This window comes from Heptranchias perlo, chromosome 1 (assembly GCF_035084215.1).
Source record: "Heptranchias perlo isolate sHepPer1 chromosome 1, sHepPer1.hap1, whole genome shotgun sequence".
Taxonomy (NCBI): domain Eukaryota; kingdom Metazoa; phylum Chordata; class Chondrichthyes; order Hexanchiformes; family Hexanchidae; genus Heptranchias; species Heptranchias perlo.
This window is the reverse complement of record NC_090325.1, coordinates 39,034,807-39,051,066: the sequence shown is the minus strand read 5'-3', so window position 1 is coordinate 39,051,066 and position 16,260 is coordinate 39,034,807. Positions and strand designations below refer to the sequence as shown.

At 42.6% G+C, this 16,260-nt stretch overlaps 1 protein-coding gene across 14 annotated transcripts in view; it reads right to left on the bottom strand.

Moving 5' to 3' along the window:
• The window catches only part of nedd4l (NEDD4 like E3 ubiquitin protein ligase), a 412,625-nt gene that overhangs the window by 184,799 nt on the left and 211,566 nt on the right, over positions 1-16,260 (bottom strand). For 5 of the 14 annotated variants that reach the window (XM_067983918.1, XM_067983924.1, XM_067983928.1 and 2 more), the window contains exon 1: positions 12,125-12,583. The exons of 5 other annotated variants lie outside the window; for them this stretch is intronic. In XM_067983918.1, coding sequence (XP_067840019.1) covers positions 12,125-12,580 — 456 coding nt within the window. In that variant the 5' untranslated portion in view covers positions 12,581-12,583. Of the gene's footprint in view, positions 1-12,124; positions 13,322-16,260 lie in introns of those variants that run through there. 4 more of the 14 variants (XR_010962841.1, XR_010962842.1, XM_067983896.1 and 1 more) reach the window with 1 other exon arrangement.

Genomic DNA, 16,260 nt, shown 5'->3' with positions numbered 1-16,260 from the left:
CCTACCTGCAATCAGTGTTCCATTCCAGGCCTTGCACATGGAATCAATGCAATTTGCACTTTCCACCACCAGGGGAGCTCAATCTCTTAAAGGGAGGATGTTTCTTAGAAATCTCTTAAAGGTAGCTGGTACCCGTTATTTGCTGAAAATAACAGTCTACTGTCTGCACGGAGTCTGAACGGAGATCAGACATCGGACACGTAAAACACAGATGCAGGTCCCATCCCAATGTTTACACACTGATGAGTTACGTTAATCAAATGAATAAAGGTTGCACACTACTAAATCCCACATCCTCCAATCTGCACACCAGACCTCACCAATCTGCCGATCTGAGTTGGTACCAGGCCTGCGAGAGTGCATGCACCAAGGTTCTCTGCTGATGCACCAGAAGTCTTGGTGCAATAGGTGGACAGAAGGAGGGACATCCTACGTGCACTGGGGTTGGGGGGGGTGGGGGGCTTGAAGCCCTCCAGACATATACCTATACCCAAAAGGCAGTGGGAGGCAGCAGGGGATGAGGTCAATGCCAGCGCACAGCATCATGAACATGGATACAGTGCAGGAAGAAGTTCAATGCTTTGACATGAGTGGTCAAGTGAGTGAGGTCAACTGTCAAGTGTCGTCTCCTACCAACTGCATCACGCACTACACCCCCCCATCCCCCACATACCAATAACCTCTTTCCATCAGTATTCAACTTTTCCAATCAGATGCTTCCTCTCACCCTTACACATTAACACTGTTTCAAGCCGCCCACCCACAACTCTCAGACCACACAAACTGGCAGCTATTCAACCATGACAGGCACATCACCCAGACACACATCCGGCTTTCTTGCGGGAGAAGGTGGCGCATATCAAGAGGCAGCGGCATTTAGCCCCTCGAGCCTGTTCCACCATTAAATGAGATCATGGTGGATCTGTGACCTAACTCCATATACCCGCCTAAGCCCCATATACCTTAATACCCTTGGGTGACAGAAATCTATCAATCTCAGATTTAACATTCACAATTGAGCTTGCACCAACTGCCATCTGCAGAAGACTGTTCCAAACGTCTCACACCCTTTGCGCGTAGAAACATTTACGAACTTCACTCCTGCACGTCCTGGCTCTAAATGTTAGGCTGTGCCCCCGCGTCCTAGTATTCAAGTCTAGGAGGCCTCCAAAAACAGTTACAAATGTTTCGGCCTCCAGAAGCAATAATCCAGCCACTAGCCTGTAAATCCTGCATGGTCCCTTTAAATAGCACCGGTGGGGGGTCCTCCAGGCACTCTAAGACGCGCTCAGATGGTGGGGGTCAAGACTGTGCATTGAGTTGAGCATTAGACACCATTTTGATACTTATCACTTTAAATCAGTGTTGCACGCTGATTGAAGCCATTTTCTCACTACTTTACATAATTCCAGCATTCGTTATCTGCGCCTGCGCTAACTCCTATACCAAGATGGCGTCTGGCACACGTCATGCTGGAAACGTACGTGCGCATCCACGATGCCATCTTGGATGTCAGTGAGGCTATGCAGTGGCGAAACAACGGGCGCTACACGGCCCAATTTAGCACCCATCCTCTCCACACCAAGACCATCTACTTCCACCTCCGTAACATTGCCTGTCTCCACCCCGCCTCAACTCAGCTGCTGCTGAAACCCCCATCCATGCCTTTGTTGCCTCTAGATTTAACTATTCCAATGCTCTCCTGGCTGGCCTCCCACCTTGCACCCTCCGTAAACCTGAGCTCATCCAAAACTCTGCTGCCCATATCCTAACTTGCATCAAGTCTTGTTCACCCAGCGTCCCTGTGCTCGCTGAAACTACATTGGTTCCTGGTCTGGCAATGCCTCGATTTTAAAATTCTCATCCTTGTTTTCAAATCCCTCCATGGCCTCACCCCTCCCTATCTCTGAAACCACCTCCAGCCCTACAATCTTTCGAGATCTCTGCACTCCTCTAATTCTGGCCTCCTGCGCATCCTCGATTTTAATCGCTCCACCATTGGCAGCCCTGCCTTCAGCTGCCTGGGCCCTAAGTCCTGGGATTCCCTCCCGAAACATCTCGGCCTCTCTTCCCCTCCTTTAAGATGCTCCTTAAAACCTACCTCTTTGACCACGCTTTTGGTCACCTGTCCTAATATCTCCTTATGTGACTTGGTGTCAAATTTTGTTTGATAATGCTGCTGTGAAACGCCTTGGGCTTATAGGCACTACATAAATTCACGTCGTTGTTTTGAGCCAGGACTTGAACCTTGACCATTAACCATCTTCAATTTTAAAAAAATCAAGCGAATGGTAGATATATTTTGATGTGAATAAAATTTAACAGCACACACACTGAACAAAGAAGCATAACATTTTTGCACAAAGAATGAGTGTCCTTGAGATAAGGAGTTAAAGGAAAAGGATTTCGTTGTGATTATTAAACACACACAAGTTTCCAGCCAACATTTATCAACAAGGTGAAACAAGTGCAATGCATCCCAAGGGCATTTGATAGTAAGTCACGATAGTTTACTTTAACACTATAACTAACTATTAAGACCACATTTAGAATACAGTACATAAATCTTTGCATTACACCATTAAAAAGTCACTCACTGGAGAAAATTCAGAGTACAAGGATAATTAGGCAATTTGGTGCTGTTAATAATAAAGTCAACTCAGAACTGCAATAAATCTTATGGGACTACGGTACAGGTATGGTGTAACTTTATAACCATAGTTATACCAAATATCATTTAAAAAGGGTTATTTGAAAAGGTGATAAATGCAAACACATGCAAATGATCAAAAACAATATGCAATTCAGCAATTCCGATTCTGGTTAAGGACTGAATTGTACAGACTGAAATCCTGGAGTTTGCAACTCTTATCTTTGGGGTCAGATCGATTCTCAAGAAAATTTTGTTGGAAGGAACAATTTTGGTCTAACAAGTTGCTTTTGCTCCTCGCAAGTTGACCAGCTATTTGAACCTTACGGGTGGTAGTCCATTTCAATTAAAAGATGAAAACTAGATGTTAATTTCAGTAGGTAATGTTTTTCTGTGTATATTACACTATTTTGAGAGCAAAGCACGAACAAACAAGAGATAGCTCGGTGGGGGGGGGGGGGGGGGGGGGGGAGGGGACTAGAAATACAGTTTATGATACAGGATTCAATAGATAAGAGTGGCTGAGATGATCTTTTGCAGTTCTGACCAGCAGTCCCAGATGCTTTGTTGCCTCCTATGCGCTCGCAACACATTGCATAGACTGGAAAAAATTGGGCAAGGGGAGGGAGAGCAACTAGTTATCGTGGTAAATGTACGTGGGTGTCAACGATGTGGGTAAAGAAAGGCCTGAAGTCCTGCAAGATGTATTTAGGAGATTAGGAAACAAGCTTCAGAGCAAGTCTTCATGGGTGTTAAGAGGAGTAAAAGTGGTTAAAATGCACATATTGCAATGTGCAGAGTGCGGGGAATTAAATTGATAGGGAATTAATTGATTAATTAAAATAAATGGGGGGGGGGGGGGGGGGGGGAAAGACAGGAAGCAATTATTTAACAGGAAGATCTGAACTTAATATCATTAACAAAAACCTGGCTACAAACTGGACAAGAATGGAAAATAAACATATCAGGATATAATATATTTAGGAGGGATAGGAAAGATAAGAAAGGTGTCATAGGAACATAGGAACAGGAGTAGGCCATTCAGCCCCTCGTGCCTGCTCCGCCATTTGATAAGATCATGGCTGATCTATGATTTAACTCCATATACCCGCCTTTGGCCCATATCCCTTAATACCTTTGGTTGCCAAAAAGCTATCTATCTCACATTTAAATTTAGCAATTGAGCTAATATCAATTGCCGTTTGCGGAAGAGAGTTCCAAACTTCTACAACCCTTTGTGTGTAGAAATGTTTTCTAATCTCGCTCCTGAAAGGTCTGGCTCTAATTTTTAGACTGTGCCCCCTACTCCTAGAATCCCCAACCAGCGGAAATAGTTTCTCTCTATCCACCCTATCTGTTCCCCTTAATATCTTATAAACTTCGATCAGATCACCCCATAACCTTCGAAACTCCAGAGAATACAACCCCAATTTGTGTAATCTCTCCTCGTAACTTAACCCTTGAAGTCCGGGTATCATTCTAGTAAACCTAGGCTGCACTCCCTCAAAGGCCAATATGTCCTTCCGAAGGTGCGGTGCCCAGAACTGCTCACAGTACTCCAGGTACGGTCAAACCAGGGTTTTGTATAACTGCAGCATAACTTCTGCCCCCTTGTACTCTTGTCCTCTTGATATAAAGGCCAGCATTCCATTAGCCTTCTTGATTATTTTCTGCACCTGTTCATGACACTTCAATGATCTACAATGTCAGTGTGGCAATACTGGTAAAAGAGGCAATACCAAGTGCCATAGTGAGGATTGATGTTGACAAAATAGGTGTACAGAGTCAATAATGGTTAGAGCTAAAAGACATATAGGGCTTTTGAAATTAATGGGGGGGGATTACAGACAAATCGTGGGAAGAAAATGGAAGAGGAAATTTGCTGTCAGATTACAGCGATGAGAAGGAATAACAAAATTATTGGTCTGAAAGATTTCAATTATCCACTTATCAATGGACAGAAAGTAAATAGAAAAAAAGGAATGGAATTCCTAAACTGCGTCCAGAAGTCCTTGCTCAAACATTATGTTAGTAGGCGTATTAAGGCGGGAGGGTTATTGGATCTGGTTATGAGCAATGCAATTGATAAACGAAGCATAATGTGGGTGAGCACCTTGGGAATAGTGACCACAATATGACATGGTTTAAGATCTAACGAGAAAGGGAAAAAGTCAATATAACGCTGACAAATCGCATTTATAGCGCCTTCAACGTAGAAAAATGTCCCAAGGTGCTTCACAGCAGTGTAATCAGACAAAAATTGACAGCAAGCCTAAGAAGGAGACATTAGGACAGGTGACCAAAAGCTTGACCGAAGAGGTAAGTTTTAAGGAGCGCCTTAAAGGAAAGGGGAGTGGTTTTTGGGAGAGTATTCCAGAACTTGGGGCCTTGACATCTGAAGGCACGGCCGCCAATGGTGGTGCGAAGGAAGTCAGGGATGCACGAGGTCAGAATTGGAGGAACACAGAGTTCGCGGAGGTTTTCTTGTTGCACCTCAAAAACGACACCTGCTCTAATCACCGGTATTGTGTGACCGTGAACAATTTATAAGCAGCATTTGTCGTTAATGTCAAATTTGCCAGAAATTAAACTTGGACAATCAAATCTCCAGTTCTTTCCAACTCATTGGGGAAAAAGCAAAGAAACTCTAAAATCCTCACTGGAAGAGGTGGCACATCCTTCTATCCATGTTGTACAGAATACATGCTGGAAATTCAGCAAAATTCACATGTTCAGAATGCACTGATGTGGTTGAAAGCTCTGCTCAACTGGTGAGACACAAAATATTGGGTTAAAACCCAGGCTTCTGTAACAGGCGGAAGCCTTGAAATAAAAAGTGATTGAACTTTTTGATTGAGGACATTTGCAAAGTAGACAATCCTATTCAGCCTCCTGATGTGGCCCCCACCATCATAGATGCCAGCATCCAGCCAATTTGGTTCACTCCACACAACATTAAGAAGTGGCCGAGTACACTGGACACAGCGAAAGCTATAGGCCACATCCCAGCTGTACTGCAAGGATCAGTACAGCAGACCTGGCCCCTTCCGAACCAAACTGTTACGTTACAGCTATGACACTACCTGACGTGAAAGATTGCTCAGATTTGTCCTACCCACAAACAGGACAAATCGAACCTGATCTTATCAGCCTCCTCCCATTCATCAGTCAGGTAATGGAAGAAGTCAGTAGTGCCATCAAGTGCACCAACTCACCAATAACCTACTTATCTATGCACATTTCATGTTCTGCCAGGACTGCTCAGCTCCAAACCATATCACAGCCTTGATCCAGACATCAATGCAAGAGCTGAAACCCAGAGGAAAGATGAGATTAGCTGCCCTCAAAATTAAAGCAGTGTTCAATCAAACATGGTTCTACAGAACCCCTGCAAAACCTAGCTCTATGGGGGTAAAAAGGAAAACCCTCCAGTGGCTGGAGTCATACCTGATGAAGGAAGATGAGCACGTTTGTCAGTTATCAGAGGAGCCTAGCATATCACTGCCAGAGTTACTCATGGGATTGGGGGTAATATATCAGCATGGATAGAGGATTGGTTAATGGACAGAAAACAGGGAGGAAGAATAAATGGGTCATTTTCAGATTGGCAGGCTGTAACTGCATTGCTCTTGCATCGAGCCGCTGCAGATTTGATGAGCCGAATGGCCTCCTTCCTTGCTGTAACCATTCTATGATCCTATGAATACCCTACCTAACACTATCACTGGGGTACTATCACCACAACGACTGCAGCCTAAGGAGAAGGTCCCCCACAACCACCTCAGAGCAACTAGAGATGGGTGACTTTGTGTCGGTCTTCACATTAGAGGATGAGGATAAAGTACCAGAGATACGAAGGAAATTAAAACTAAACCAAGGGGAGTAACTTACTAGATTTAATGTAAGTAAAATAATGGTAATGGAGAAAACAAGATTGACAAATCTCCAGGATATGATGGTATCCACCCCAGGGCACTAAAAGAAGTGAGGAAATTGCAAATGCTTCAGCCACGATATTCCAAAATTCTCTTGATTCAGGAACCGTCCCCTCGGATTGAAAATTTGCCAATGTCACTTCTTATTTAAGAAGAGTGCGCGAGGGAAACCAGGAAATTATAGACCTATTCATCTAATGTCTGTTGGGGGAAGTAAATAGAATCTGTTATTCGGGACAGAGTGACTCAGCACTTGGGCAAATATGAGCTGATCAGAAAGCCAGCATGAATTTGTAAAGGATAAGTCATGTCTAACTAAGCTCGTTAAATGTTTTGAAGAGGTGACTAATGTGGTACATAAGAGTGTGTCTATGGATGTTATTTATATGGATTTCCAGAAGTCATTCGATAAGGTTCCACAAAAGTGACTGTTAGCAAAAATGAAAGTGCATGGAATTGGAGGCAACCTATTGATATTGGTAGGGAATTGGTTAGGAGGTCGGAGACAGAGGGTAGGGATAATGGGTAGGTTACGCCAATTGGCAGGACGTGACCAGTGGTGTCCCCCAAGCATCTATACTGGGGCCTCAGCTTTTCACTATATTTATGAGTTAGATGAAGGAATAAAGAACCATCTCTCCAAGTTTGTAAATGACACTAAATTAGGTGGCACACTAAGTTGTGTAGATGGGAGCAAAAAGTTGCAATGGAACATAGATAAAGTGACTGGGCAAAACTGTGGCAGATGGAGTTTAATGTGGGGAAGTGTGAGGTCATCCATTTTAGACCCACAGAAAGATAGATCAGAGTATTTTCTAAATGTTAAGAAGCAAGGGACTGTGGAGGAGCAGAGAGATTTAGGGGTCCAAATACAAAAATCACTAAATGCTAGTGAACAGGTTAAAAAAAAAATTAAAAGGCTGATGGAATGTTGATCTTGATCTCAAGAGGGCTGGAAGGCAAAGGGGTGGAACGATGCTCCAATTTTATAAAGCTTTGGTTGGACCGCATCTGGAGTACTGTATTCAGTTCTGGGCACCGCACTTCAGGGAGGATATATTGACCTTGGAGGACAGATTCACCAGACTTGTACTGGGGCTAAAAGTGTTAAATTATGAGCACAGGTTACATAGACTACCCTTGTATTCCTTTGAGTATAGAAGATTAAGGGGTGATCTAATTGAGGTGTTCAAGATGATTGAAGGATTTGATAGGGTAGATAGAAAGAAACTATTTCCTGTGGTGGGGGAGTCCAGAACAAAGGAGCATAACCTTAAAATTAGAGCTAGGCCATTCAGAATAGATGGCAGGAAGCACTACTTCACACAAAGGGTTGTGAAAATCTGGAACTCTCCTCAAAAAGCTGTTGAGGCTGGGTCAATCGAAAATTTCAAAACTGAGATAGATAGATTTTTGTTGTTAGGTAACGGTATTAAGGGATATGGTGCAAAGGCAGGTACATGCAGTTGAGGTACAGATCATCCATGATCTAATTGAATGGCTGAACAGGCTCGAGGGGCTGAATGGTCTACACTCCTGTTCCTATGTTCCTCTCAAGGCTCTGGAGGGAAGTAAAAATGCAAAATAGGAGGTCACAATTAGCTTGAAAATATCCTTAAATATTAACTCTATTCAAGGGTCCTGATATGAAGATGTTGACAGATGGAGAGGCAGCCTTCTTTTGTTCTTTAAATATTTATCATACCCCCTACCAACAGCTCTTCTCTCAATCACATGCTTCTTACATGATTCCAGAGTTTTGCTTTCACTACCCTACCTGGAAGCCCATTCCACATGTTTATTACTGTGTGAAGAACTTCCTAACATCAGTCCTAAATATGCCCTCAACTAATTTGTGCTTGTATGTATATACAACAAATGCATTAGGTTTAGGGGAATCTTGCCTTTGATCATTTTGATTCACCATTTGATACACGAGCAAAAACCACTCCCATGTGTACAGCATGACCTCTAAATGCAACATTATGAATTGTGTGTGAATGCCATCATATTGGTCCATAATACTGTAGGAAATTAAGTTAATCAGAGGTATGCTGATCACACTCAACTAACTGCACTTGTGAAGGTTCCACTGGATTCCAGAAGGAGATAATTAATCAATCATCATTGCCTTCCAGATCCCATCTCATTCACCATGAAAAGAATTATAATGATGGCTCAACCAGAGAGAATTATGCATTAATAGTTTCTCTTTCTGGCTAAATTTATTGGCAGATGATATTTTTTGAATTACAGTGTGTGAGCAAGTAAAGGAGTTGGGTTTATTCTAGCACACTCAATTGGCTCTTGGTCTGCTCTGGACTAGATTTTATGATATTGGGGTTATAAACGGTGTTTTCTTCTCTGAGGAGAAAGGGATAACCTTCCAAACTAAGCATTTCACTATATATCTACCATCTCCTCTCCACCCATCTGCAGGAACGATGTCCATTTACCTGCCTCAAACAATTGTACCCTTCTTGTTGCTTTGATTGTTTGAAGCCTTGAAAATCATGTTTAAGACTTGTCCTAGTATAAATTGCATAAGTTGCTGTTTTGGTTCCAACCACCCTGGTCAATAATCAGGCCTCAATAGAACTCTTATGATTCTCCTTAGCTTAGTCCTTGCTGAGACTCTCAACACAATACCTCTCATTTTGATTAATATATTTCAATGTTACTGTTTATTAGCTTAATGTCACCTCAGATATTAGACTTTTAAGAATTTGTACTTAAATTTGTTGTTGGTTCAACAATGCTATTCAGCTATATGTAGTTACTTTTCTGAACAATAGGGATAGTAAGAGAAAGCTGCAAATGCTGGAAATCTGAAATAAGGACAGTAAATGGTAGAAATAAACAGCAGGTCCATCACAGCCCACTAAACCCAGTATCTGCCTCTCTGTGGCAGGAAACAGCATACCCGGCCTTTGACTTTTTCTTGTTATTTCCTCCCCACCCCCTCATTTCATGCAGTCCATCAAAAGGGGCTTGCTCATCTGCCAGTTTCTAATTCTGATAAATGGTCTACAGCTGAAACATTAACCTACGTTTTCTCTTCACAAATACTGACATACCTGTGATGCATTTTCTATTTTTCTGCACTTATATTTTGCTTGGGTCTCCCCTAGCATTTTGTAGCCATTGCTGTGTAATTCACAAATTACCTAAGTAAAAAAAAAAGTAAATGCTATTTATCTCTATTCTATACCAGGGTATAATAGCTGATTATTTAAATTGCTTTGTTGGAAAGTTTCTGTTACAGTAAGAGCGCTTCGCTGTTGGAAAAATTATAACTTTTGCTACCGGTTGTTGCAGTTTGATGCAGTACATTCTTGTGTTGCAAACATACTTTTTCAAAGCTGCCTTTATCCAGTATTAGATAAGAAACTTGTGTGTATTTTCAAATAGATGCTGGGATTTATTTTAGCATATATATACTCCCATAACTGGTTTCCAAAAAAGGTCAAAATTGCACAGAAGCTAAATGCAATTACATTCGTTTATATTGAATATGAGGAATCTACTCTGAAGGTCAGATGGAGTAACTGAAGCAACTAGTGCACCTATCAGGTCCACCTGAAGTATGAACATCAAACTTAGCTCAAGTGAGCTTGGCAGTCTGGTTGGATTGATGTTTCACTTCTGATTTAGTTTTTGAATATTTTTAAACATGTACCTTGCATTTTTTCAATATTTGCTTTTGTTCATAAATCTTGACAAACTAAGGAAAACTGCTCTTTAGTATTGTTAAATAAGAAAGGTCTGAGGGGAGTGTATTCTGCATGAATAACTCCCCCACTTGTCTTTAAAATAATATAGTACACAAGGTAAAATATTTTGTTTATTTAATTTATTTTTTTAGCCATACCGAGGCTACGTCCATCTCTGCTTTGCCCTGGAGCAGCTATTATGTACGTTAGAGAGGCAGCTATGCCCTTCTCATAACTCCACTGTCTCCAATAGGAACTGGAAGTTTTCATTAGCTTGTGTGCAAAGCTGGAGACACCAGACTCTGGAAGGCCCTCTGTTAACTGATCATGCAGGAGCACCCAGCTGGTAATGTTTCCTCTCCTGGATTTAGGTGGCTCCAGACTGAATCCCAGGCTGATCCAAAGCATCAGCTTCCAGTTAAGTCAACATAGTTACACAACGGCACAAATGGACTATTCCCGTTGACACATGACTTTAGAGAGAAGTATAAGCACAAACTATCAACGTAGGTGAGGATTAAAATTGGTAGAATATGGAAAATTAAGAGAATTGGTACAAAGTATTGATTATTACAACAGCTAGTTCTTTTAATTCAGTTGGATTAGGGGCAAGGGGGTTCTCTGAACAGAAAATCCAGTTTTCCCAACTTCTCATCTGCTTTAGGTTTTATCATTTCTATTTACTATACACGTTTATCGTAAAGTATTATGGGGCTAATTTTAACCTAACCCGCCAAGTGGGAAATGGGCTGTTCAGGTCGGGATGCCCGTTATACATCCCATCCAATTTTACTCTCCATTAACTTGTAAAGTGAAAAACATCCTTCAAGTAATAACCTTGTCCCTTTAAAAGAAAAATGAAAGGGAGAAGAAAAAAGATCTGCAGCCACAAATCCTCTGTGGATCAAAGCCAGCAGACAGCAAAATGAATGTTTTCACTTGAGATAAATAAGGGAATGGCACCTGCTACCACAGACTACAAGTCATGTCTCATATCAATCACACACAGTAAACTCAAATGACTGGAATAATCTGGAAAAGTTTGGTGCTTGTAAGTTCATTGCTGACTCGTAGCAGTAAACTAATCCTGTTTGCATGTTTACACAATTCACAACAAAAATGCACAACCTTTCAGTTTCTTCCACCGAACTATAAAACACGAAAATACGAGTTCATCATATATTAAAGGCGGTACACTGTAGTTAGCAGCTGTCTTTCTATACCACATTTCACTGGTAGAGAGAACACACACAGGCATGAAAAGGCAACATCTATTATTTCAAGCCTGCTTTCACAGCTGGAGACACACAACTTACTTCACTGTTCACAGAAGTGTCTTGTTTAGAAATATATAATTTCAGCTCCTGCAACAACTTTAATCAAGCTTACTCTTCTGACAGACATACCATACTTAGTTAAAATAAACTAGAACCCATTAACTGTAACTATAACCCTATCAGGAATTTATTTTAAACCTTTTCCTCTTTGTTTACTCTAATACGAAGAGCTGAAGTAGTGTTGAATTTAAGGGGATTCTGACAGTCAGTACTTATATATATATATTAATTAACATTCTGTTGAAGTAGAAGCAGCTGTAGAAATGTGAAAATGTGATTAAGAGACCGGCTGTTTTCAGGTCCATCAACAATTGTGGGGAGGGGGGTAAATGACAATCTCACATGCCAATTTAACGGCTTCAAGAACCATATAGCCTAATTCTTAAAAGAGGCCAAATTGGATTTGCTGCCCCCCCCACCCCCTTCCTCAAAATAGAGCCCCACACACATAGCCTAAGTGACAGGCACGGCTTTGAACCACTTACATACCGTGGAGTTCTCTCTGGTGACTGAATTCATTCTTGTCCGAGCACAGCCACCATTATCATTTATTGAGCTTTCATTTTGCTCTTCACATCCTCGGGTTAAAAGAATTCGAAAGTGAGGTTGCCTCTGATTTTGCTCCTGTCTGATTTTAAACTTGCAAGATTGTGTCTGCGGTATTGCTTCCAATGAACTACTACGAAGCATTTCTGAATTGTTTCGCCCAATTACAGTTCCTGCAATTTTCTCCCTCCTCTCAGCAGCACCAAAGCACTCAGTGTTTCCTTTAACTGGGAAGGAGGCAGAAGTGCTTCGCCCTAGGCGTATGTGTGGGCAACTAGCCATATTTTCCCCCTTCATGCTGGGTAGACCAGTTTTTAAATCCATCCAGGAATCCTGGATACCTTTGTGCTGTTGCTGGAGCTGCAAGACAAAGCAAGATTTCCCCATGTTCCCTGACATATCAGGCTGGTGTTGTAAAGACCAGCGCCTAGTTACGGAGGCATGAGCTTTCTGATTTCCATTACGATTAAAAGGTGAAAGTTGTATTTGATGCATGTCTGCTGTCGGTGAGTGGCGCTGAATTCTTACACCTCCAACGTTTATAGCAGAGGCAGACCCATTTGCTAATTCCTCTTCACGAACAGCACCTTGCTTTTGTTCCAAAGGAAAAAGACAACGTATTCTACAATTAGATGAAGTACTTCCAGTAGTTTGTTGTGATGAATCAGCAGCCACGCTATAGGATGGGGGATCATCTGTGCTTAGAGGCACACTTGGAAGAGAATGGCTTCTAGAAAATAAACTATCACTGCTGCCAACTTCCATTCCTATGTCTGGTAACGGCTGCTCAGGAGACTCTGAGACACTGGCATCACCACATCCATTCATAGGTTTGCGCTGTAGCGATATCTGCATTGAGGAGCTTCTGGTGGGTCGTGATTCAATACTGTACAACTGAGGGATGAACATGGAGGAGCTCCGATTCAAGGAGGTCTGATCTTGTAAAGACAGCCCAGCATCGGACACAGGCCCAGGCATGTTCTGAAAAGGATGAGGGGCATTCCTCCTCGGCAAAGTGTGGAATGTCATGGAGACGTCATTTTCTCTTTCTTCATCGAGCATCTCCGATTCTGGATCAGTATTACTCCTATTTGAGCCAAAATAAAGGCGCAGTCGATGGGCCATAGTTTAACAGAAAGAGTCCAGTTTAAAAAGCCAGAAGAGGAAAACACACTGCCAGAAGCATATTAAAAAAAAGCAAAGATGTAAGCTCGAGAAAAAACTGTCCCATCTGCCAAACTGTTAGCACTGAAGCTTGATAGCGACAGATAGCAGAAATAGCCCAAGTGACAGGCAGCATTCCAGGCATGATTGGATAAAGGCAATCAGTACTACTACACAGTGTGACATGGGGTAGGGTGGTAGGAGTCACATGATCTGACTCCCCTTCCAATGCTTGGCAGAATATTTTTTTTTAAAAGACAGCAAGGGCCTGAAACAGCACCTTCACAGCTGCTCCTTTTCCATCAAAGGGAGCAGCCCCAGCGGGAGAGCACTTGCAGCTGACCAAAACCGCCTACACTTATCACAATAAATCTACTCACACGGTACCAGAATATTTTGCAAGTTTCACATGGGAAGAAAAATACACAATTACAAAAGCCGACGTTTTGCAGAAACTACACAAAATAGAAGTAACTTGTCAAGGAGGTCTTTCTGAACCTCAACTTCCAAAAACAAAAACAAAAACAAATTTAACGACAATGCCAAATCCAATTTTATAGCTGCTCTGAGTGCTAAACATTCAGCTGTTTTAAACACAGCAACCAAAGATCCATTTTCAGTCAACAGAAAGCTCAAGAAATATGGTTTCATGAACTTCACGATAATGGCCAATTAAAGAGAGATCTACTGTCAACTATCCTACTCCATATATCCTTTGCAAATTTGGCACATGGCAGCAAACTACTATAGTAATGATAAAAACGCAAGAAAAGTTGCTATAAAAGTTCCCAAAGCACCAGTTTCATGTAACACTATTACCAAATTTTGTGCAAAGACTTTATTTTCTGTTAGATAATCGCAGATTAACTTGCATTTATTAGTGCCTAAAACATCCAAAGGTGTTTACAGAGGACTAATAAGAGGGAAGGTATGCGAAAGAGGATAGAAGAGATGGCCTGAATGCCAGGTTAAAAAGGCTTATTTTGAGAACATTTTTAAAAAGAGGACAGAGAAGTAGAGATGTGTAAGAGTTTAGAGAAGGCGTTCCAGAGGATGGGGTCGAGGTGGGTGAGGGAGGGGGTGATGCATCAGAGGCTGAAGTTGGAGCACCGAAGTGTGCAGGAGATGATATACAACTGGAGGAGGTTGCAGAGGTTCAGAGATGCAAAGACAAGGACAAGGATTATAAACTGAATGCATTGGGGACGGGGGGAGGGGGAGCACTGTAGGTCAGCAAGGATTGTGAGGTGATGGACGAGTGGGACTTAGTATGGGACAGGATGTGGATGACTGTATTTTGGACAAGAGGGAGTTTGTGAAGAATGGATGATGGCAGGTCAGCAAATAAAATCTTCGAGTAAATCAAGTGCAGAGGTGACAAAGGTGTGGATATGGGCTTTGGCAGCAGAGCGATCAAGGTAGGGGCAATGTTGTGGAGGTGAAACACGACGCTAAAGTTGCACACAGTTTTTCAGCATAAGTTACTGGCCAGGAAGGGGAGAAGATGATAGGAACAATGGCATTGGTGTTTCTGATATTCAGGTCAAGGAAGTTGTGACACATCCAAGATTTGATGGAAGAGGTCATGAACTTAAAAGAATTTAAGTTAAGAGAAGGTGGAGAAGAACAATTGATTGTCTGCAACATACATATGGACGCTAATCATGTGCCTGAGAATGCTGTCATGAAAGGGCAACAATTAGATTTTTTCTTATTCGTTCATGGGATGTGAGCATCGCTGGCAAGGCCAGCATTTATTGCCCATCCCCAATTGCCCTTGAGAAGGTGGTGATGATCCGCCTTCTTGAACTGCTGCAGTCCGTGTGGTGAAGTTTCTCCCACATTGCTGTTAGGTAGGGGGGTGCCAGGATTTTTGATCCAGCGACGATGAAGGAACGGCGATATATTTCCAAGTTCGGATGGTCTGTGATTTGGAGGGGAACGTGCAGGTGGTATTGTTCCCATGTGCCTGCTCCTCTTGTCCTTTCAGGTGGTAGAGGTCGCGGGTTTGGGAGGTGCTGTCAAAGAAGCTTTGGTGAGTTGCTGCAGTGCATCCTGTGGATGGCACACACTGCAGCCATGGTGCGCCGGTGATGAAGGGAGTGAATGTTTAGGGTGGTGGATGGGGTGCCACTCAAGCGAGCTGCTTTGTCCAGGATGTTGCCGAGCTTCTTGAGTGTTGTTGGAGCTGCACTCATCCAGGCAAGTGGAGAGTATTCCATCACACTCCTGACTTGTGCCTTGTAGATGGTGGAAAGGCTTTGGGAAGTCAAGAAGTGAGTCACTCACCGCAGAATACACAGCCTCTGACCTGCTCTTGTAGCCACACTATTTATGAGACTGGTCCAGTTAAGTTTCTGATCAATGGTGACCCCCAGGATGTTGATGGTGGGGGATTAGACGATGGTAATGCCGTTGAATGTCAAGGGGAGGTGGTTAGACTCTCTCTTGTTAGAGATGGTCATTGCCTGGCGCAAATGTTACTTGCCACATATCAGCCCAAGCCTGAATGTTGTCCAGGTCTTGCTGCATGTGGGCGCGGACTGCTTCATTGTCTGAGGGATTGTGAATGGAACTGAATACTGTGCAATCAGCAGTGAACATCCCCATTTCTGACCTTATGATGGAGGAACGGTCATTGATGAAGCAGCAGAAGGTGGTTGAGCCTAGGACACTGCCCTGAGCAATTCCTGCATCAATGTCCTAGGGCTGAGATGATTAGCCTCCAGCAACCGCTACCATCTTCCTTTGTGCTAGGTATGACTCCAGCCACTGGAGAGTTTTTCCCCCTGATTCCCAGTGACTTCAATTTTACTAGGGCTCCTTGATGCCACAATCGGTCAAATGCTGCCTTGATGTCAAGTGCAGTCACTCTCACCTCACCTCTGGAATTCAGCTCTTTTGTCCATGTTTGG